At 35.2% G+C, this 25436-nt stretch overlaps 1 protein-coding gene across 1 annotated transcript in view; it reads right to left on the bottom strand.

Annotated features, from left to right (window-relative positions):
* Window positions 1-9488: 9488 nt before the first annotated feature.
* Window positions 9489-25436, bottom strand: part of LOC144433599 (PAT complex subunit CCDC47-like) — a 40282-nt gene continuing 24334 nt past the window's right edge. The window contains exons 9-14 of the mRNA XM_078121929.1: window positions 16129-16214; window positions 15663-15721; window positions 14783-14892; window positions 13869-14036; window positions 13351-13407; window positions 9489-12599 (exon numbers count right to left, since the gene is read on the bottom strand). Of these exons, the coding sequence (XP_077978055.1) occupies window positions 12591-12599; window positions 13351-13407; window positions 13869-14036; window positions 14783-14892; window positions 15663-15721; window positions 16129-16214 (489 nt within the window). The 3' untranslated portion in view covers window positions 9489-12590. The remainder of the gene's footprint in view (window positions 12600-13350; window positions 13408-13868; window positions 14037-14782; window positions 14893-15662; window positions 15722-16128; window positions 16215-25436) is intronic.

The following is a 25436-nucleotide window of genomic DNA, read 5'->3' as shown; positions in this document are numbered from 1 at the left end:
TTAAGTTGTCAGCAGATTTCCATATATATTCTAGTGTTATCAATGTATATTATTATTAACTACACTTGATTCTGATTTTAATGTGATAGATCATACGTACAAATGTAATGACGGAGAACAAACGTATTTCAGCAAAAATGTTAATTAAATTTGAAGTTTTCACGTTGAGAAATTGAAAGACAGTTGAAAATCTGAACTGCATAATGTTTAATATTACAAAGGCAAATTGAAGTATAAACAGTGTATTGTAAAGACATTTCTAAATCTTGTAAATGTATTTCATTTTAACAGAACCGTATTGACAGATGTTCTCGGCTTTACCAGACTTCATGTTGTTCTCATGTACGTGTGCTGATTTTTACAAGTTAGTCTTTATGTGTGTTATATGAGTTATATATCATTTATTATCAATGGTAAATATTCAGAGATGAAATCTTTATTCAGATAATTGCCATGGATGATGACTCAATATATAGGAAATAATGAATCTAAAAATACTTGGGACCAATTTACATTTAGCTACATTATATTAAATTGTGGCTTTTTGCAACTTAAATTAAAAATATTTTTGAGATTGTTGAACGTTTCATATACTCCAGTGAACCAGAATGGTCTGAGATAGAACATGCACTTAATATACGTCATTCTTGTTAGTATTGAATCATAGACGCTACACAAAAAGGGCCAATATAATGATCGAACATAGAACGTAGTATTCAACACTTCTATATTATTTCTGTATTATATTCTATTCAGCCATACTTTTATCTGTATCAAATAATGTATTCAAAGCACTTTATTGATGTATGAGGGGGCACTTGTCGTATGTCTGCCTTGTTTACTTTCAACATATTTCGGACTCAAATAAATATGTGATGTCTACATTATTATCTCTCTCCACACACAAAATCATTGCGTGTATAAACAAACCCATTGCATTTTGTTTGACCACATGAGCATATCAGTGAATTATGGTGGATCTGAAACTAGTCTTGATACTCAGTTTGCATTGTATGCAAAACTAATCAAGTCTCATGACTTACAAGTAGTGATCAGTCTGATTAAAATCCGATGTAGATGTCGGCTAATCGTGCATTGCTATCTTACCATCGTTATTTAGCTTGAATTGACCTTCGTAGTACATGTTTACATTTTTTAGCCTGATCGTAGAGGAGGCGATCAGGCTAATAAATGTAAACATGTACTACGAAGGTCAATTCAAGCTAAATAACGATGGTAAGATAGCAATGCACGATTAGCCGACATCTACATCGGATTTTAATCAGATTGAAGTAGTGATATGATATCGAACATTAACTGAAAACCCACAACGCAAACGCGGGTATGATGGTTTCAACAATAAAATAATTTTTTCAAATATTTTAACATCTCATGGTTTCAGAGTATTGGAATTTGTGTGTATTTTTAGTCTTTTTTCTTATATCTAAGTACAAGTGTTCCTTATATTTATGCTGTACGCACTTCTCACAATGTCACAATTCATCTCAGCAAATATTTCTGCTGAAGCAACAAAATATGCCTCTTGCGGGTACGTTCTGGACGGTGCCGTAAAGAGGTGTGTGGTTTACGACGTTGACTTCCCACTCAGCCATGACAAAGAGTCAGTAATCACTGTCAGAACTCTTACATTTATATAGGTTGATATAATACTGTATGTAGAATTATGTGCATTTTTCCCCTCATACGTCATTTTATTCATAGAGCTTGACTCCAATGGTACAAGTATATGTGCAAACATTCATTTGAAGAACTTACTTTTATCACCGTCTGCGTCTCTACCAATACACATCTCAGACATTCCTTTTTGAATCAATCCACCTTTGGATCATTCTTGCAAACCAGAGCATATTGTTTTGCGCTGACGGTGCCGTAAAAAAGGATGTGGTTTATGACGATGTCTTTGGATAAATATTTAACTTTTGAAATGCTCTTCATTCATATCATGACATGTCATATGTTTAGCTCAGAGGTCAACCCAACCTTTGTCATGTGGAAGGCATACCGTAAGACATATATTCAATAAGGTTTAGGGCATGTATCACCAGTAAAACCAATACTAGATTAGTTTATGCAAATATATACTCCGCACCAAATTAGCAAAAACGTGTTCTGTCCCTGCATACATGTAATTTTAAGGTCTTTAATATCGGCCCTAAGGGCTTTTTCAAAGTACAAAAATGTATATTATAGTCAAATTTTAAGGTCTTATTATTAAAGTTTTAGCAATTACATTGTGTTAAAAATATCTATATTCTTTAGATATATTATATATATTTAAATATGCATATTACTGACAATATACAATTCAACAATTGATTTTAAATAATTTTTAATTTGAGGTTACGGACAGTACAATATGCCTCCACCTACCTGGAAGAACAACGGGAAAAGAGTAATCAGAATTAATCGCTTAATTTTTTCATGATTACATAAATCGAGAGGAAAGGGGGACTTTATGACGTCACTTATGTAAACAGTGTTGCTGGTTTCACGCAATCATGTTCTCGTCTGCTGGTATGTAAGAAAAGTGTCAGGAAATTCAAATTTCAAAACTTTGAAGCAGTATATATTATTCTCCCTCGACTGCCTGGTGTATACCCAAATTGATTTAAGTTCTGCCTAGCACGCATCGTCGCAAACCACAGCCTGTTTTACGGCAACGTTCTTAACGAGCCTCCCACAGGTTCGAAATGTAGTGGAAGAAATAATAACTCTGGTTTGCGAGAATGCCTAGCATGCTAGCATGTAACTACTTACGACCTGTCAAGCTGAGCAAACAATTCAAACTGAACAAACAAGTCGTATGTCTTACAGTCTAATACGGAACTAAAACAGGAATACTGCTTGGTTCCTTGATCTAAATCTTTATTTTCCCCTTATGCTGTCAGTTGTATTTTATTTCATAGAGATGATTACACCCAGAACAATAAAATAAAATATAATGGACAATAATATAGGAAGGAAATAAATAAAAAAGATAAATGGAATCAAACCGTTTTCCTACTTCAGACTTTACTCAGATTGGTAATTAAAAAGTTATAAAAGTTTGTCAAAGTCACAAGTGTCCGCCACACGAGGTTTATGTCAGTATTTATCAATTGCTTTATGCCTACTAAGTATACTCCTGTACAGTTTGTACAGTACATTGCGTCATTCAGTCTTTATGTCGCATTTATGTTCGATGAAACAGATACAAGGAACATATAAACACGTGTATGTATTGTTGTAGTATTTATAGATGGTTTATAGTTGCATAGATTGTGACTTCGTGAGAACTCGAGGGAATTACGTTTTCTTAAATTTGATATTCTGAAGTCTTGACTCCACTGTGATACCTAGTGAAACTAGAGTTTACCAAGACCTCAGTTATCACAGAGCATCTGGTTCTCTGGATCGGGACAGGTGAATGCAATGATCATAATTAATAAGCGTTCTAGAAAGTACACAATCACAAAGTTGACTGTATTTTTGTTAAATTAGCTGCCTATTTTGGCTTCTCTATAAAATCGGGATCTGAAAGTAACTTTGACAGTATCAATGAAACTTAATATTACGTGTATTTGCGATACATTCAATTGCCGACTCCGACTTACATGACTTACAAACGATTAAATTTAATTCCTGAATTCTTTCTATTGAAACTTCAGTTGCATATATATCATAAATTTAGTTTCTGCTTTATCTACATATTTGGTGTCATATATTTAGTCTCCGACTTCTACATTTGAGTACTTTATTTGCATAAATAGCTTCATACATTTTGCTTCCAACTGCTGCTTTGGGGTTCTTCTTTATTTGCAAATCTGTTACAAGAAGGGCTCCTCTAACTTTTCTGTTTTGGTATATCCATACACTTCATTAGTCCAGAGGCTATCAATGGCTTCAAATCACTTCTCACAGTAGCTCAAACAGGTGTTGAGATAATGAGATAAAATTTCAACTTCCAAATGAGGGTTGAAATGTGGTGTATTTGTCAGCTCAGGATTCCACTTATACATTGTTTACATTATTCTAACAATTGGATATTTACTTATTTAAATGAGCAAATTTTGGTTTATGATTTCTTTACTGAACTAGACGGGGTGAATGAAGAGAGATCGTGAGATTTGAAGCCACACTTAGCCTCTAGACTAGTTATAGGTGTCCATACATATTCACATACACATATACATATCGTGTAACGTTCACCGTTTGAAGCTAATGAATATTTAATTTAAGATTTACATACATTACCATACATCACACCAACCGACAAGAACAAACAGGAAGTGTGTGATCAAACGATGCATGATCAAAAGATTATTACAACACTTACGTTAATAAATCTGCAATCACCATATATACATATATAGCGTCAGGTTGGTGTCATGTTCTCCTAGTTGCTGACTAGACACCGTGACTACCTGATCTGAGATATTTCTTCTTACATTGAAAAAAAAACATTTTGACAAGATGTTTATGACATACTATACCGTTCTCCAGCTGGGAATCTTACTCCTGATTGCTGATATTCGCGTGGTCATCTCAGATGTACCATGCAAGGTGTACAACCAGTCTTACGTGGACTGCAGTCAGAGAAAATTGGATAGAATCCCTGGGAATTTACCATCCTTTGCAACAGATCTTGACATTGCTATGAACAAAATCACCTCTGTATCACCAGGCAGTTTGACAAGTCTTACAAAATTACATCGACTTAATCTTTACCTGAACGAGATACAAACTCTACAGTCTGACTCTCTGCGAGGTCTTCATCAACTTAAAGTACTGAATCTCACCCATAATAGTATTTCCTTAATTGAGGACTACACTTTCAAGGATGTCACTCAACTAGAAATACTGGACATGCACATAAACAATCTCACGAGCATTACGGACCACTTGTTCACTCCCCTGAAGAAATTACTGATATTGGATTTAAGTCTCAATAAAATTGTGATGCTGTCATCCTCATCCCTCCAAGGACTTGAGAACTTGCAAGATTTACGTCTTTACGCGAACAGGATAGCTGAAGTAGCAGACGACACATTTCAAGATCTGAACAAACTACAAAAATTAAATATGGATGTCAGTAAACTGGTATGTTTTCCAAGTCAACCCCTGAAACCTTTGAGAAATATTGAAATAATATCTTTAAAGCAAGCATACTTTAACAGTTATTGTGGCAAAATTGAATTGAGTGATTTTCCGAAACTCAAAATACTTTCTCTTGCTGGAAATAGAATAAGTGATTCATATGACTTTGTAAAGAATATTATGTTTAGGGACTTCCCACTGCAAGAGCTGAGTTTATCAGTAAACGAATTGAAATGCCCAATTAATGGTACATTTGGTGGTGTCAGAGCTGTAACATTAGACCTGATTGGTAATTACATCAACAGTGAATGTATGGAGAAGTTAATGTATGATCTTGAACATTCTGGTGTCAAAACTCTGAGACTGGGACAAGTAATACCGGAATTGAAGATAACACCTACCATTTTTAAAGGTTTGAGAACATCACAGGTAGAAGAAATGTTGATAGAAAATATCTCCGTTGAAGAAACAGACTTGTCTGCTGGGGTTTTCCAATGGATGCCATACTTGAAAACTTTGAAATTAAGAGGAAATGATGAATTCAAACTTCCAATGGGAATGTTAAATGGCTTACAAAATTTAGAAACCTTGATGTTATACGGAAACCAGTTTGATGATGTATCACATGGAGTGTTCAGTGATTTGACATCTCTGACAACATTGCGAATACGCCTGAATACATTCAAGCAATCATATCGAATGGAAAAACTGTTGAACAACTTACAAAATCTCACCACTTTACAATACTTGTCCCTTTATCACAATGGGTTAATAGGCAAGGTTCCATCTAATGCTTTTATAAACATGACCTCTCTAATAGAGATGGATATGTCTCAAAACAGGATAACTTCGATTCATTCTGAGGCTTTCTTTTCACTGAGAAAACTGAAAATATTAAATTTGTCACACAATGATCTTATAAAACTTGATTATGAAATATTCTCTGAATTAATTTCTTTGGAAGTGCTGAATATCAAAAACTTTGATAATATTTATGTAATGGGTCCTCTAGGAGTTAACTTGAAAAGACTTCAAAATCTGACGACATTAATAATGACTGCCAATGTTGTGGGACGAGCTTTTAATGTTCCATCACTTCAACACTTGTCTATTGACAGTCTATTGAGAGACACTTGTATAGATTTTGAAATAGTTTTTCCTAACATCTCAAGATTACAAACTCTAAGTATTGAGAACAAATGTCTTTTCCCAATTCAAGGCAAGCCACTCCTCCCTTCTTTAGTATCAGTAACTCTTAAGGATGTCTATTTTACAAATCCATCTGATCTTTTTGACTTCTTGAAATTATTCCCAAATGCAAAAGAGCTGTCTTTCACGGCTGTACAAGATCTGGCGGTTAAATTCATGGATGACTTGCTGCCAACATTTTCACATTTAGAAAATCTGACTATTGTGGACACTGATATCACTGGAGTAAATACAAACGTTATCAAATCATTACGCAATTTGACGACTTTAATTGTTGACAACAATAATTTTGATTGCTCAGAGTGTAAAATGAAGGACTTTGTAGGATGGATGAAAACGGACAGAAAGGTTAAAGTTCAACCATCCTATATCAAATGTGTAGATGCAAGTAATTTGAATGGAAAGAATGTGTTAACTTTGACCTTTGGATGGAAATGTAACCTATCATTTATGATTGCAGTACCTGTTACTTGTATTTTTGCCTTTTCAGCAATTTGTATTGGACTTTGTGTACATTTTCGTTGGTATATACGCTATGGTTGTTTCCTCATCAAACTTAAGCGTGGTGGTTATCAACTTCAAGTTAATGATGAGGAACTGCCATTGAATATCAGATATGATGCATTTGTTTGTTACAATGAAAATGACAGAGATTGGATCATGCAGCAATTAGTTCCTCATTTGGAAAATATTGACCCACCCAATTTCAATCTCTGTTTACATGAACGTGATTTTATGCCGGGTATTGATATTTTTGACAACATTCTTGAAAGTATAGAGACTAGTCACAAAACTATGTTGATTCTGTCACCTGGCTTTGCACAAAGTGAGTGGTGTTATTTTGAGATGAGAATGGCTCAAGATCATTTATTTCGAGAGAAGAGAAATCTTCTCCTCCTTGTGTTGTTACGTGAAATTCCTGATAATGACATGCCGAGAGTTTTACGAAAGATGTTACTAACCCAGAAATATATCAAATGGACTGAAAATCGGGTCGGTCAGAGACTTTTCTGGGAGAAATTAAAAGTTGCTTTGAGATCTGACAACAGAGTTAACAGAGTTGCAAATATTTGAAATTTACAAAGCAAATATTACTTTTTATAACGTGGGACAAATTAAGTTGTCAGCAAAATTTTCATTTGAATTCAAGTATTAACAATGTTTTCTGTTGTGAAGAAATGATTATGATTTTAACATAATAATAATAATAACAAAATAATGATATAATGAAGAACGATATGCAACAAAAATGTCAAATCATTTTCACTTCAAGAAATTGAATAGCAATTGTAAATAATCTTAAGTTAATTTATAAATGATCGATTAATTGATTGATTGATTGATTGATTGATTGATTGATTACAAGTACTTACATTGTATTATATTATCGTTCAATATAAAGTGTTTTTGATGTATTTCATTCTAGCAAAACTTATTTTTATTCTAGCAAAACTTATTTTTATTCGTGTTGTCCACTGTTTTTACTATAAATACATCATTTACATATGTGTATAATCAAGGGAAAATATTCCGATACGAAATGTCGTGCTCAAGCCAAGGTCACGATGATGTATCGCACAGTCAACAATGTCATCGAAGTATCAAGTCAGCTACTCCAACCAACAAGGTCAAAATTAAAAGTTAAAACTTTACTTTTTAAAACTGCTTTTTAAGTGATATTTGTATTGTATGAATTGCTTACAGCGTCTTTGATCACATTTTTTTGTGTGTGGATACTGACGCTTTATAAATAAATTATTATTATAAAATCCAGGGGAGCAAACAGTCACAGCTACATGGTACCTCATTCTAGACTAGCGTGTCAACAGAAGTCTTTCTTTCCAGACACCATCAGGTAATGGAACATCTGCCTAACCATAGCACGGAGAGTATAGACTCGGACACATTCAAAAGGTTCAGTCAATAACACTGCGCGAGTTAACGCAGAATCCTTTGTTTTTTTAGAACTGTATATATTTTAACTTCCCTCTGCTGCTACGCCGCCAGTACCACTTTACTCATTTCTGGGGACTATACTTGGTTTTGGATGACGATGTACAATGTAAGTACAAACAACTCGTCACCGCCAGTCGAAGGCAGTCTGACCAAAACCATCAAACGTTTGAAGCAGACGATCAGTTGACATTAACTTCTTTATTTTTAATTATGTTTTTTTTTTCAACTTAGACAAAAATAGTGTTGATGTTCGTGTAAATTCCAATTTCCTTAAACTTTAAGTGCATCTAGAAATAATTACTTGTGTGTGTATCAACAAACAACCTGCAAAGCCAACGTCAAGTGAACATTGAAATGTTACAGCATCACTATTTGAGAGTTTAACAATCTGTGGTGGCCACATTAACACAATGAATGTAATCAGGCATTAAAAGCACATGACATGAAAAGTGAATTGTAGTTGTCTTGTTTGAAAAACGTCTGAAACGTGTGAAATGAACTGAACTACTGCTTTTGTGTTCATGAACCTGTGTGTGTAAGCAATCACTGTTTAGATTTCATGTTTCATTACAATTGATGTATCTATCTTTATAGCTGGCTGTAAAGAACTAGATACATTGCAAATCTAGTCAAGACAGTCGTATACAACTTTCATAGCATGACATGGCCTCACACTCCCCACTCACTTGCTCTTCTCAGTTTTCAGTCTCTCTGAAACATGCATACCAAGATAATGAAAATCAATGCAGCTTTGCTCTATATAGATTCCACAACTATTCGCTTTAGTTTTTGTACAGGGTGTAGAATTACACATCAAATTTGGCCTCTAGAGACATGCTATAAAAGGAAGGTCCATCTTTGTTGGGGACACAGGCTTATTTAAATCAGAACAGTTCACATCTATAGGTTTTGCTGTTTTTGAGTTAGCAGGGAATATTAATGACCACAAATATGGTTGCACTTTGGTCAAATTTGTAAACAAGGCAAAGAAAAGTGAGGTGCATATGTCCTTTATAATATGTCACCTTTGTGTTAGGTTTGATTGAAAATGGAATACTGCAGGTCTGAGAAATGATGTCTTACAGACAGACGGGGGTACAAATGCATGGAACTTATTGTACTGTTCCCCCATGCAGGGGACTAGTCAAAATAGTACACACAGTAACTGAATGGTAAGAAGTCCTTTTATTACCTTTGTGCTAGATTTGATTGAAAATGGACAGACAGGAGGTACACATGCATGGAACTGATTGTAACGTTCCCCTGTTCAGGGGACTAATCAAAAAAGTACAGACACACTAACTGAAGGGTAAGAAGTCCTTTTATTACATTTCTGGAAAAAAATCTGCATGACATAAGAACAGGAAAAAAATGAATTAACAGCTGTAATCTGAAGACACATGGGTATGGTAGCAATAAATGATGACAACAATTTTTAAAAAAGTTAAAATCTTGGTAGCTGCAAGTTTTTGCTATTTTTCTTTTCACTATTGGTGATTGAAAAATACAAAAAAAAATGGTTTCTAGAAACAGTTCAATCGAATCATCGCGTTGCTAATCTTTAATAGTCTGGTGTACACTGACTTGATGTCCATATGTAAAGAGTCATGAAAAAGTATAGACATGTTTACTTTTGTTGTTACAAATTTGTTAAATGTTGGACCACTTGGTGATCATACTTGTCTCAGTGAGTACACAAAAACCATAAAGAAGTACAAAACAATGAGAAGATGAAAAACATCATTCAAGTTACAACTACCAGGGCTTTAAGGTACATTATAAATACAGTCACATTCTGAAATGCTACATTTGATGTAAGAAAACACAGACATAAATGACACAAGGACGAGAATTTTCCTTGACATATTGACAGCACAGTAAAGTAATTTGTAATCCTGAAATACATAAAATTGCATCATCAGAGTTCTCCCTAATCTGCACACTACTGGTCGGTAATTACAATTCATAACTTAAATATTCAAGATGCTAACTATAGACAGCTTGCAGGTTGATGATTTAGGCAACTTACTGGGCTGGAAGCATTTTGCTAAAATGTGACATTTTGTGTTTTGACAAATTTGAGTGGAGGTTTTAAACTGCTGGTCAGAAGTGAACAGGTCTATAAATGAAGGTGGAAAGAAATCTACATACATGCTGAAATAGTGCAATGACAGCTGACATGAAAAGACAATTTATGTACAGAGTTTGAACATTATAATTGTATTTACTATTAGTAATTTTTCTGCAAAATGCCTACAAAGTTATTTTTCATTTCGGACTTGGAATTTATTAAAAATTAATTTATTTGGAAAGTTATAGTACAAAAACCTACAAATAGGTTTTTAGCCAAATATGACAAGGTTTCAATACAATCTTACTGCCCTGCTTAATACTTGTAATAACTTCAAATAAATATTTCCTCTGTGAATTGTATGGTTTTACAAACACCCCTATTACCATATACAGCTGAAACTCAAACACCTGTAACCCTTCTTGTAGCTGGCATCCCCATCTATATGCAACTTTACATCATGAAATATCATTAACCCCGCCACCCCATGTCACACACCCCCAACCCATCATATAAGCAATACTCTCATATCTAGCTGATACCACCACCCCATCTCCTCATATCTGATGCCCCATCCCCATATAGCTGCAGTGAGTTGATGATAGGATGGTCAAGCCGTATAGAAGTGTGGGTATTTCATGATGTTTGAATAACAGCCACATTGCACTGTGGGTATTTCATGATGTTTGAATAACAGCCACATTGCACAGTGCCATACCATTCACAGAGAAAACAAATTCTACAGCCAGGAGGGATGCACCATGTTGCTAAACACGGGATGATTTGTAGCTGTACAGGAATGCTGAATTTATAAACAATATTTTATATACGAGTTACTAGTGTTGTTAGAACAAACATACCATACACCTTTTCATTCAATTTTGTATGTGTATGTATGAATACAATGCTGGTTTTACATTCCTTGATTTTGGTTGGCGACATCTTGGCTGTTACAACCTGAAGTTGGAAAGTTTGGTGGGCAGGAAGTTTCCCTACATCCAGGCACTTCGCATGTTAAATCCATCTTCTCTGTGTCTTCTCTAACGTCAGGAGGCATAAACGATGGGATTTTGTATGGTGTTTGACTGAGCTAATCGCACCAACAGGAAGCATCAAGCTTTTAAAGGGCCAGAGGAAGTAAGTTTCCATCATTTACCTCGTCAGAACAAATCTTTACTTAGTAAATGGCTTTCTGCCATGAGGCTGAACAAAACAGTCGTCAACACACTTTCGCATGTCTATTAGTGACCATTTTGAGCTACAGTACTTCAAAAAGGATACCTTTGGGATAACAATGCCCAAAAATGAAGAAAGCTGAAACGGAGATCAGTTCCCCATAAAGTTTGCATTTGATATCAACACAAATGGTTTGGAGAAAATTGGAAACCATGCAGAAAGATGTATGCGTCATTCAAAGGTGTGTGATAAACAAGAGCAGGTATGTTTCCCACCAGTGCAAAGTTCAAAGGACGATTTGAAGTATGATTTCATTTTATCAAGCGTGCTAAGAAATTACAAATTATTTGTCGAGGGAGAACACTGGTTATTGAATCTGTATCTGTATTGCTACAGAGTTTTCAAGAAGCAACGTTTGTACTGGGGTCCAGAGAACACTGTACTGTGTACATTTCACTGTGATTACAGGGTTCCATCGAACACAATATTGTGTACTGATTGTCTACATTTCACTTTGATTACAGGGTTCCAGTGAACACAATATTGTGTACATTTCACTGTGATCCAGAGAACACTGTACTGTGTACATTTCACTGTCAGTACAGGGTTCCAGTGAACACAATATTGTGTACTGATTGTGTACATTTCACTGTGATGACAGTGTTCCAGTGAACACAATATTGTTCATTTCACTGTGATTACTGGAGTCCACAATTTAGTGTTTACTGGACCTCAGTAGGAAATGTACACAATGTATGACTAAAGTATGATTCCTGTAAGTTTGGCAGTTTATTTGACTTTGTAGTACAACAGTTACAGAAAGATTCAGAAGTCATCACTATATGGTGCATCCCTCACTATACCCTACCTACCACCAACACTAACAATTACCACTGACCCTTACATTCTCTTATTTCAATCATGACACCCACTAAAAATACAACATCTGACCATTCAAAATACCATAGGAGAGACTACCTGTGTGTGATTTGTTGGTTTAATTTAATTATTCAAAGAAAGCAATATCAAATTTGTTGACCGGTACTGCTTCTTACTGCATAGGAACTCTACTCTGTGCATCTCACTTCAACTGTACATAGACGAAAAAAAAGATTGAAAAGTTAAATATGTTGACTATATGAATGGACTAATAATGACAAGACATAAAGTCTAGGATTCCTTTCATAAATATTTTGATACATATATGATATGTAAGTGTATTTGCTTTGACTCTAATAGACTTGTTTTAACTTAAATACACAGCTGTTTAACTTAATATAGTTTTAACTGAAACAATGTTTGTGACGAAGGAGGACATGGATGAAAATGCAGTGACTTTCATTGGTCAATGTGAGTATTACCATAGGTAATAAAGGAGGATTTATTGGATTGGGTGTTAATTAATACATGAACTTAAGTTATAAAAGTGATGTAATACACTGTAGTCAAAGTCTTTCTGCTGCTGAAATAAGTGGAACCAAAGTATGAGAAGTTGTCCTTTTATGAAAAGTTTTAAAAATCCAAAATAAGTATGTTTACAGTATGGAAATAAACAAATTGATTGCACAGTTGACTTCATTTTGAATTCTGTTACTGTTCTGTGAAAATTGCAGAAACTAAGGACAGATTGTCTGGATAAGATGAACAGAGATGCGATTACTTTACGAAGCTGTGTTAGCGCCCTCATGTGGGTAAGGGTCTAGTGCTTTTGTTTTAACAAGCTTTGTTTTTGAAAAGATTCTGTCTACAAAATTAAACGTAAGAATGAAAGGTATGTGCTCATGGCTTCACTAACAATGAGAGACTGTGTGTGTGTGCCACTATTCGATATTCAATCTTACCTTCATCTGTTTCACTTTGGGAGCTTTTCTCTTCATTTCACGACGATGTTCACGTTCCTGTTGAACAAAATTGGGTCATCAAAATGCAAATACATAAAGAAATTGTAAAGACACAACAATCATAAAGTGATTAAGAAAAGGAAAAGTAACAGAAAATTTATGATTGCAACCTGGGTCACTGCCAAGCCATGTATGAAAATTAAGTGTTCAGACAGCGCCCTTAACGTCAGATGTCAAACAGGGGTCAAAGATCAGGAATCAGCAAATATGATGGTAAAGTTAGTAAAGTTTAAGTTAACACTGGTGAGTTAAATTATAGAAGTCTGCTCTACTGGCGCAATAGTGAGAAAAAACAAATGATATAAATGTAACACCGCATCAATTCAATTATAAGAAGTACATTTCATTACACACCTTATGTAAACTTGTCTTCAGAACTAAAAATGACAACTTATCTCCAAGGTATGAGAACTGAATAACAAACATACAATAATAATAATAATATCACACTGTCTTACCTCCCACTTCCTTTGTTTATCTGGGTCATCTTCGTTCATCATTCTTTCTTTTTCCGCTCGTCGTTTCTCTTCACGGCGTGCCTGCGCTGCTTCTTGACGCTGACTATGTGAAGCTTTTAGGAAAGTCTCGGCGACTTTAGCACGTACTCTCTCGGCTTTCGTTTTGCCCTGAAAAGACAAATTCCAATAACAGTACAAATCGTTGATAAGTAAACAAACCAACTATATGTAAAAATGATCCTAGACAAATATTGTTCACAGACTCATTTAGTAAACTCATACCAGATACTGTTGAATCTGTACTGTTATATTGATTAAAATTTACCGTGCCCTCTTGTGGTAGGCAGATTACTGAGAATGAACTGCTATTGAGTAATTATACTAATTGCTTTGTTCACCAATTTCTTAATTACTCATGAACACTCATAGCTACAATCATAACATCGACTGGGACTCTGTTTCCATTATTGATACATCCAAACATGATTTCCCAAGGAAGATACGAGAGGTTATAAACATCAGAAGCTACAATCCCAAGATCAACAGAGATGAGGTATCAAACTATCTAACATCTACAATTGGCTAATCATACCGCCACCTAGTGGTCAGCTGTAACTATGGAATTTGTTATTCTGATGACGATTGTTGACCAAGACAGCTTAAAAGCTCAGTGCTAAAAACTTTGAGCTGCTAGAATGTGCGTTATAAACTTTGTAAATAATTTGATCTACCAAGATGATGAACATTTTTGGTTACTCAACATAGTCAGGCAAAGGTAAAATTGCTTGTTTTTCACATGTGAACAGGCATACACACTTTCACTTTCACTGAAAAAGTTAATCAAAACTTCACTGAAAGTTTAATTCTAGATAATGAAAATTACAAAATAATCAACTTTGCTACAAGTAACTGACCTCCTTGGATAGTCTGAAGCGTTTAACTTTGTCAATACAATGCATTACTAGTTTCATCATGGGTTCCAATTGCTGCATGTCACGTACTGAAGGGTTACCTTTACCTGGAACTGTGTTACAAATGGAAGAAAAACATAAAATTATAATAATTAGGAATTGAAATGGGTAGACACAGAGGGTAGCAAATCTACGTAGAAGACGCATCAGTCATTGCATGTAGGAGATATGGCTGTGCATGGACCGATAGCTGGACCGACCGACAGACAGACAAACAAACAAAGAACCTAATGTAGCACCCCCTTCCTTCCAAACCTTCTAGCAGTCCCCATAAGGTGGGGGGAAAAAGTAAAAACCAACTCCATTTCACACACACCTCAAAATGTGTAGTTTTACATTCAAGCAATGGAAGATTGGGTGTAAATGTTGTACGATGTTACAATATTCACTGTTCTACTATTAAGTCAATTAAAATGCATACAGCATCCATTATTGGCAATGTATTATATTGTTCAGTGATTTTGTCCGGCAAAAAAGAGTGATAAGTTTGAAAATGCCATTTGGAGTGTTCCAAATTATAAAATCATACAAAGGGGCTTACCAACTTGATATTCATAAGTATAAAAATAACACTAAACTGGGACTACAATTTATGACATTTAGGTTTCTCTGTATCATTTTCAAGAGAATATAATGTTCACCAGCAAAACTAACCCTGTGCGTGCATGTGCGCGCGTGCACACACACACACACACACACACACACACACACACACACACACACACACACACACACACACACACACATTGCAACAAACATAGAAATGATCCAATTTGCAATTGCAGTGGCGTTTTTTTATTACAAAAACTCACACCATACTCACCATTGAATCCAAAAATGAGTACTTTCTGGGTGGGTGGCATTTTGTTGGGTTGACCTTCACTGTAAGTTCAAATCACAATGTGTACATCAGTGATAGTAAATGCATAAATTTATATCAACAGAAATCTCGGCGAGAGAATTGTGCACAACTAACACACATCTACCAGTCCGGTATATTTAATGTAGCTGTTAGACCCTTGGGCAATTCTGCTAACTTTAAAAACTAAAGGTGTGCCATCAGTGGTACAGTCATCCTCAATTTTTGTTTGGTGATCTTCCGAGTGCAGATCCAAGCTCTTGTTACAAGACTATTGTGATATTTGACATCATTTATATTCTAAAACTGAAGGATGAGCACTCCCCTTTATTTTTTTTATAAACTAATGAATTTTACTTTTCTAGTTCTGAACCAATCCATTAGCACATACATAGAATACACACCAGATATGGAAACATTCAATACTTACTCTGTGTTGATTTTAACACCAGAATATTGATCCGAGAAATGTAAATAATCAAACATATCCGTGTAGCTATTCAAACAATTCAAAATCTGTAAAACAGAGGTTAAAATCATTTGTAAATGATCAGGAAATAAAGAATATGTACCTTGATCATATAATTATTTCTAAAACTGCACTGGCTGCATTTGAGACAATTTCTTTTCATCAAGTAAAAAAGGATAGATTTTCTAAAAATTGCTGAATTACTTCAAATGAAAATTCATCAGTGTATGTATATTGCATTATTGCTCTGAAAGTACTTATAAAAAAAACATTGTAAATAGTACTTGATTATCCGTAGGTTGTGTAGTGAGGTTGAAATGTTGAGTGAAGCCTGGTGTTGCATTTGACACCATGATAGATTTGATTTGCCTCAATATGTATACATCATATAGTAGTGGTCATTCAATTACTCAATATAGAAACATAAGCTAGGTTGTGCACTATCAGTAGCATCTATCTTTGCACATGCTTTCACAGCATGTAGTGTGAATGATAACGTTTTCTACAAGCAAATTTGATGTTTTTTGGTCGATGGAGACACTAATTTTGAGATTTGTACAAAGATACACAAATTCTTTACGTTTTCTTACATTCTGCTATCCTAACTGTAGCCTATCTGTAGACTTGAAGGACTGTCACTACTACCACAGACAAGTATCATCTTCTTACTTGTCTGTGCTACTATATGTACACTATTCTGCTATCCTAACTGTAGCCTACCTGTAGACTTGAAGGACTAATACTACTACACTATTCTGCTATCCTAACTGTAGCCTACCTGTAGACTTGAAGGATTATCACTACTAGTACTACACTATTCTGCTATCCTAACTGTAGCCTACCTGTAGACTTGAAGGACTATCACTACTAGTACTACACTATTCTGCTATCCTAACTGTAGCCTACCTGTAGACTTGAAGGATTATCACTACTATATGTACACTATTCTGCTATCCTAACTGTAGCCTACCTGTAGACTTGAAGGACTATCACTACTAGTACTACACTATTCTGCTATCCTAACTGTAGCCTACCTGTAGACTTGAAGGACTATCGCTACTAGTACTACACTATTCTGCTATCCTAACTGTAGCCTACCTGTAGACTTGAAGGATTATCGCTACTAGTACTACACTATTCTGCTATCCTAACTGTAGCCTACCTGTAGACTTGAAGGACTATCGCTACTAGTACTACACTATTCTGCTATCCTAACTGTAGCCTACCTGTAGACTTGAAGGATTATCGCTACTAGTACTACACTATTCTGCTATCCTAACTGTAGCCTACCTGTAGACTTGAAGGATTATCGCTACTAGTACTACACTATTCTGCTATCCTAACTGTAGCCTACCTGTAGACTTGAAGGATTATCGCTACTAGTACTACACTATTCTGCTATCCTAACTGTAGCCTACCTGTAGACTTGAAGGATTATCGCTACTAGTACTACACTATTCTGCTATCCTAACTGTAGCCTACCTGTAGACTTGAAGGATTATCGCTACTAGTACTACACTATTCTGCTATCCTAACTGTAGCCTACCTGTAGACTTGAAGGATTATCGCTACTAGTACTACACTATTCTGCTATCCTAACTGTAGCCTACCTGTAGACTTGAAGGATTATCGCTACTAGTACTACACTATTCTGCTATCCTAACTGTAGCCTACCTGTAGACTTGAAGGATTATCGCTACTAGTACTACACTATTCTGCTATCCTAACTGTAGCCTACCTGTAGACTTGAAGGATTATCGCTACTAGTACTACACTATTCTGCTATCCTAACTGTAGCCTACCTGTAGACTTGAAGGATTATCGCTACTAGTACTACACTATTCTGCTATCCTAACTGTAGCCTACCTGTAGACTTGAAGGATTATCGCTACTAGTACTACACTATTCTGCTATCCTAACTGTAGCCTACCTGTAGACTTGAAGGATTATCGCTACTAGTACTACACTATTCTGCTATCCTAACTGTAGCCTACCTGTAGACTTGAAGGATTATCGCTACTAGTACTACACTATTCTGCTATCCTAACTGTAGCCTACCTGTAGACTTGAAGGATTATCGCTACTAGTACTACACTATTCTGCTATCCTAACTGTAGCCTACCTGTAGACTTGAAGGATTATCGCTACTAGTACTACACTATTCTGCTATCCTAACTGTAGCCTACCTGTAGACTTGAAGGATTATCGCTACTAGTACTACACTATTCTGCTATCCTAACTGTAGCCTACCTGTAGACTTGAAGGATTATCGCTACTAGTACTACACTATTCTGCTATCCTAACTGTAGCCTACCTGTAGACTTGAAGGATTATCGCTACTAGTACTACACTATTCTGCTATCCTAACTGTAGCCTACCTGTAGACTTGAAGGATTATCGCTACTAGTACTACACTATTCTGCTATCCTAACTGTAGCCTACCTGTAGACTTGAAGGATTATCGCTACTAGTACTACACTATTCTGCTATCCTAACTGTAGCCTACCTGTAGACTTGAAGGATTATCGCTACTAGTACTACACTATTCTGCTATCCTAACTGTAGCCTACCTGTAGACTTGAAGGATTATCGCTACTAGTACTACACTATTCTGCTATCCTAACTGTAGCCTACCTGTAGACTTGAAGGATTATCGCTACTAGTACTACACTATTCTGCTATCCTAACTGTAGCCTACCTGTAGACTTGAAGGATTATCGCTACTAGTACTACACTATTCTGCTATCCTAAGTGACATTTTAATTTTTGGAATTTTTGCTGTCCTTCCAAGTCTACTCTGACTCCTACTTCCAGGAGGTTTTGAATGGCATTTCACCATAGACTGTGATTGGTCGAATACATAATTAGACATTTAAATCACACAATCAACATTTATAAATGTGACCCGTCTACCCACATACATCAAATTCTATTCAGATTTACGCTTAGCCTAATGTTTTGCACACATTATGTGTAGTCATAGCTTAATACCAGCTCAAAATAGGAGTCAGAAAAGACTTTGAAGGAGGACGAAAATTTAAAAAAAAATAAAAAATGTCAGTTAGGCATAAAAAATAAATTGTGTGGTTCTGATAACGATAGTCTTGCAAGTTTACAGAGGTAGGCTATATAGTTAGGATAACAGAATACTGTAGTAGTGACAGTCCTTCAAGTCTACAGGTAGGTTACAGTTGGGATAGCGGAATAGTGTAGTAGTGATAGTACTTCAAGTCTACAGGTAGGTTACAGTTGGGATAGCGGAATAGTGTAGTAGTGATAGTACTTCAAGTCTACAGGTAGGTTACAGTTGGGATAGCGGAATAGTGTAGTAGCGATAGTACTTCAAGTCTACAGGTAGGCTAAGTGTATACAAAATTGAGATGTCAAAAAATGTCCCAGTTGCAGCCAGTGCAGGTTTAAGTCAAATGGACATAATCATACAATGTTGCTATTTAGGTCACACCCTATTTCATCACTGAATAGGGAAGTGAACTACAAGAACACAGTCGTACTCAGTTCTAGACACAGATATTACTTCTTTCAGTGAGTCACAGTTTGACTTGAGTAACTCATTACTGTATCATGTGTGTTTATTTATTAACTTTCTGTTCCATGACTGTCTGTTAGAACATATCAGTTCAAAGCTACCACTTTTGAACTGATAAATCCTAAAGTCTGAGTTGTAGTAGTTTACACAAACAGAGATGTGTACATGCACCCACAGTATGCATAGCTTAAAACAGACAGGTTTTCACACACATACTAGTAATACAAAATGTATGAACACACACACATGCACATTCTCTTGCACCTTAAAACAGAGGTTCTTACACACAGACACAGACACAAGTACACTCTTGCGCATATCTTAAAACACACAGGTTCTTACACACACACACACACAAGCACACTCTTGCGCATAGCTTAAAACAGACAGGTTCTTACACACAGACACACACACAAGCACACTCTTGCGCATAGCTTAAAACAGACAGGTTTTTACACACAGACACACACAGACACACACACAAGCACACTCTTGCGCATATCTTAAAACAGACAAGTTCTTACACACAGAGACACAGACACACAGAGACACACACACAAGCACTCATGCGCATAGCTTAAAACAGACAGGTTCTTACACACATACACACATGCTAAGCTGACTTCACTTCATTCTGTTTGTCATATGCCAATAAATATTCTATATTTGTTATTCTTGACATAATATAAGAAGCCCATATTTGGATATAATTTCAATAAACTGTTGCATATCAATGAAATACAGGGGATCAGAAACCAACTTTGACAACCTGTTTGCATTACGCTCAAAACTGACACAGAGTCCTATGACTAGCAAAGGAAGCAATGTCGAACTGATACCAATAACCAACTTTGACAACCTGTTTGCATTACACTCAAAACTGATGCAGAGTCCTACGACTTGCAAAGGAAGCAATGTAGAACTGATACCAACTACCTGGACAGGATGGTTTCAACAATGACATCATTTACTTTGACATCCTAAAAAGTGTCTGAGTATAGAACTACAAGGCCTAATATTCATCATGATATTTCAGTGCATATTGTTAGACAAGTTTTAACAACTTTTTAATATTTATACATGTATGCTTGCACTTTTGGTGTGCCTCATTCTACAAGTAAACACACACACACACACACACACACACACACACACACACATTGTCTAAAATTCACCATTTCAAGTTCATTTTTTCATTCATAATCTTTTTAGGTTTACATACAGTACCATACACACACCCCTACCACAAATGACAAAAAGTTAATATTTGATTAAAAGATCAACATGTATCTCAATAATACATCATTCACATGACAGCCAATAAGTAGACGTGCCATCACCATACATATAGAGATAAAATTTTCACTCTGATCAGGCTGCTGTGATATTCTCCAAGTTGCTTAATACACACTTTGTGACATACGTGAGTACCTGATCTGAGATATTTCTTCTTACATTGAAAAAAAAAACATTTTGACAAGATGTTTATGACATACTATACAGTTCTCCAGACGGGAATCTTACTCCTGATTGCTGATATTCGTGTGGTCATCTCAGATGTACCATGCAAGGTGTACAACCAGTCTTACGTGGACTGCAGTCAGAGAGAATTGGACAGAATTCCTGGGAATTTACCAACATTTGCTACAAATCTTGACTTATCTGATAACAACATCAAGTCCTTACCACCAGGCAGTTTAGCAAGTTTACAACAGCTGCAGTATCTTGCGCTCTCACTAAATCAAATAGAAACTCTAAACTCAAACTCTCTACAAGGACTTCATCACCTGAAAATAATGGATTTATCATCAAACCTTATTTTCTACATTGAAGCATTTGCTTTCAAGGATGTCTCTCAACTAGAAATATTAGACCTCTCTGGAAACAAACTGTCAAACATTACAGATAACTTGTTAACATCTATGAGAAACCAAGTCACACTTGTTCCAAGTTTTACTAGAACTGAAATGTTATACACTTCTCCATTTCAAGGACTTGTAAATTTGCAAGAGTTATATCTGGATGGAAATTCAATAACTCAACTAGCTGATGACACATTTAAAGACCTGAAGAAACTACGAATTTTGGATTTTGGTGGTTGGAACAGCTTTGTCTGTCTTTCAAGGCAATTTCTGAAACCTTTGACAAATATTGAAATCATTCATTTTCCAGGCATGGAATTTAACAGTGATTGTGGGGACATTGATTTGGGAGACTTTCCAAAACTAGAGGTAGTATCTCTTAATAACAGTAACATCAATGATTCCAATATACAGAGTATAACATTTGGGGATGTCCAACTGAAGCAGCTGAGTTTATCAGACAATAATTTGAAATGTCCAATTAATGGTACATTTAATGCAGTTAGAGCTTCAGAGCTGGACTTGACGGATAATCCAATCAACGGTGAGTGTCTGGAGAAGTTACTGTATGATCTTGAACATTCTGACATCAAAATTCTGAGTGTGGGACATGAAATAACAGCATTAGGGATCACAACTACTACGTTTAAAGGTCTAAAAACATCAAAGTTACAAGAACTGTTGATACAAAACATGCATGATGTTGAAGACACCAACTTGTCTGCTGGAGTTTTCCAATGGATGCCATATTTGAAAACTTTGGCATTAGTAGGAAATTCTCAATTTCAATTTCCTATACAAATATTCAATGGCTTACAAAACTTGAAAAATTTGAAATTACAAGACAATTACTTTTATGACATTCCAAGTGGAGTTTTCAATGATTTGACATCTGTGACAACATTGCAAATACAGTGGAATACCTTCAATGAACCATACAGAATTGAAGAATTGTTTGCAAATGTACAGAATCTTACCACTTTACAATACCTGTATCTAGATAACAATAACTTTAAAGGTTACATTCCTTCTGATGCTTTTATAAACATGACTTCTCTGATAGAGTTGGATATGTCCTATAACAAGATAACTTCCATTCATTCTGATGCTTTCTCTTCCTTGACTAAACTAAAAATATTAGATTTGTCTCATAACACTCTTGATATCCTGGATTACGGATTATTCTCTGAAATGATTTCATTGGAGTCACTAAATGTTAAAAACAGTGGTGAGAACATTGCATATCCGCGAAGTTATCTGGATAAACTTACAAACCTTAAGACACTATGGATGACTGTCACATATACCTGGAAATTTCATTTAGAAATTACATCACTTAAACAGTTCTCCTTAAATAGTTTAAGAGAAGCTGCTTCTTGTGACAATTTTGTAACTTTATTACAGAATATGTCAAGTTTGGAAACTCTACGTATTGAGAACATATGTCTTGCAGTAATTCCAAACAATACGCTTCCTTCTCTGGTATTTTTAACACTTCAGAATGTACATTTTGAAAAACCAACTGATATTTTTGAGTTCATATATTTATTCCCAAATCTCAAAGAACTGTCTCTGTCAGGTGTACATGACCTAACAAATAAATTCATGGTTGAAATGCTGCCAAAATTTATTCATTTTGAAATACTGATAACTGTGGGCACACAAATCAGTCAAATTAATACACATGCACTGAGAAATCTACATAATTTGACGGCTTTTATATTTGAGAATAATCGTTTAGACTGCTCAAAATGCAAGATGAAGGATTTTGTAGAATGGATGAAAACGGACAGAAAAGTCTATGTGAAACCATCCATTATCAAATGTGTAGAGCCGTACAATATGAACGGAAAGTCTATTTCAACTTTGACCTTTGGATGGAAATGTAATCTAGCATTTATGATTTCAGTACCTGTTACTTGTATTTTAGCCTTCTCAGCAATTTGTATTGGACTTTGTGTTTATTTTCGTTGGTATATACGCTATTGTTGTTTCCTCATCAAACTAAAGCGTGGTGGTTATCAACTCCAAGTCAATGATGAGGGGCAACCATTGAATATCAGATATGATGCATTTGTTTGTTACAATGAAAATGACAGAGAATGGATCATGCAGCAATTAATTCCTCATTTGGAAAATATTGACCCACCCAATTTCAAACTCTGTTTACATGAACGTAATTTTATGCCAGGTATTGATATTTTTGACAACATTCTTGAAAGTATTGAGACTAGTCACAAAACTATGTTGATACTGTCACCTGGCTTTGCACAAAGTGAGTGGTGTTATTTTGAGATGAGAATGGCTCAAGATCATTTATTTCAACAGAAGAGAAATCTTCTTCTCCTTGTGTTGTTACATGAAATTCCTGATAATGACATGCCGAGAGTTTTACGAAAGATGTTACTGACCCAGAAATATATCAAATGGACTGAAAATGAAGTTGGTCAGAGACTTTTTTGGGAGAAACTGAAAGTTGCACTGAGATCAGAGAACAGAGTTAACAGAGTAGCAAATATTTGAGGCTTATTCATTTTGAATTTGCTCTTCTTCTGTTTATATCAGGAATGGGACCTATTCAGTTGTCTACAAATTCTAGTATTAGGTAATAATCATATATAACATGTATAAATAGTGGAAAACAAACACATTCAGCAAAAAACGTTACATAAATTTAACGTCAGGTCTTCGAAAACGATTGCTGTAAATTTTAATATTATTGATTACAAGTATTAACCCTGTATTGTATTAATATTTTGAGATGGTTTTTGATGTATTTCATTCTAGACATAATTTTTTTTTTTACAGATTTTGTGGTTTTGCCTTGCTTCAAGTTATTCACCGTGTTCAGTATTTACTTGTGTCTCAGACATTTTGTGGTCTGAGCTGGTGTGTATATGTATTATACATTAATTTATGTATAATTGAGAGCCAAGTAATCTTTGTTAAGATGGTTGCCATAGATATAAATGAATCAATTTGCAAAAGCAATCTACCAATACTGCAGACCACTTCATATTCATTAAGCTTTTTTCAACTTTGGGAGAAAAAATATTTGTTAGATTCTTGTACATTTCATATACTTTTAGCGAACCAATCCAAACTATTTTTATAGCAAGTATTGCTTCATGATCAAGGTCATGATTACTAGAGTTACCCACTGAAAATAGCACCATAATAGATATAAGTACATTATTATTTCTATACTACATGGACAACAGTACTAGAAATGTGCACTTCACTTGTATTTCAAAGTACTAGGCACTAGGTACATTATTTGTGTTACATACATTTAGTATTACATACTTGTACAATACTTTTAATAGAACATGGTACTAGACACTTGGACATTATTTCCGGATGAACCTAGTACTAGACACTTGTACTGTGTACACCATTTATCTGTTATGTAGAAATCAGCCGTACTTCTAGATATATTATAAAACATTCTGTACTTAAACCACTTCAGTATACATGTAGTATGTAATGTCCTCGTAATATGACTTTCTTTTTACATTTTAAAGTCATTTTGGACTCAAATAAAACAGTGGTAGATTTGGGTTGAATCGTTTCCTATGAACAGGTGCATGTGTTGGTGTAGTGTTTATGTATGGTGTGTGGTTTTAATATAGTGATTTCCTGACAGTTGGTGCCCCTTTCTTGGATCATCTGATGTCTTAACTCCCCTGGTGATACCAACTCAAATTACAGTTTATGGAGACCTCAGTGAGTTATGACAGTGTATCTGGTTCTCTGGATCAGGGCAGATGAATGGAAAGAATATTAATTAAGAGTTCTAGCAAGTATATACAGTCAGAAAGTTGGCTGTATTTCAGTTAAACCAGTTTGCTATTTCAGTT

The sequence above is a fragment of the Glandiceps talaboti genome, chromosome 4 (genome assembly GCF_964340395.1).
Source record: "Glandiceps talaboti chromosome 4, keGlaTala1.1, whole genome shotgun sequence".
In the NCBI taxonomy this organism is placed as follows: domain Eukaryota; kingdom Metazoa; phylum Hemichordata; class Enteropneusta; family Spengelidae; genus Glandiceps; species Glandiceps talaboti.
Note: the sequence above shows the minus strand (reverse complement) of the source record. Positions and strands in the feature narration are given on the sequence as shown.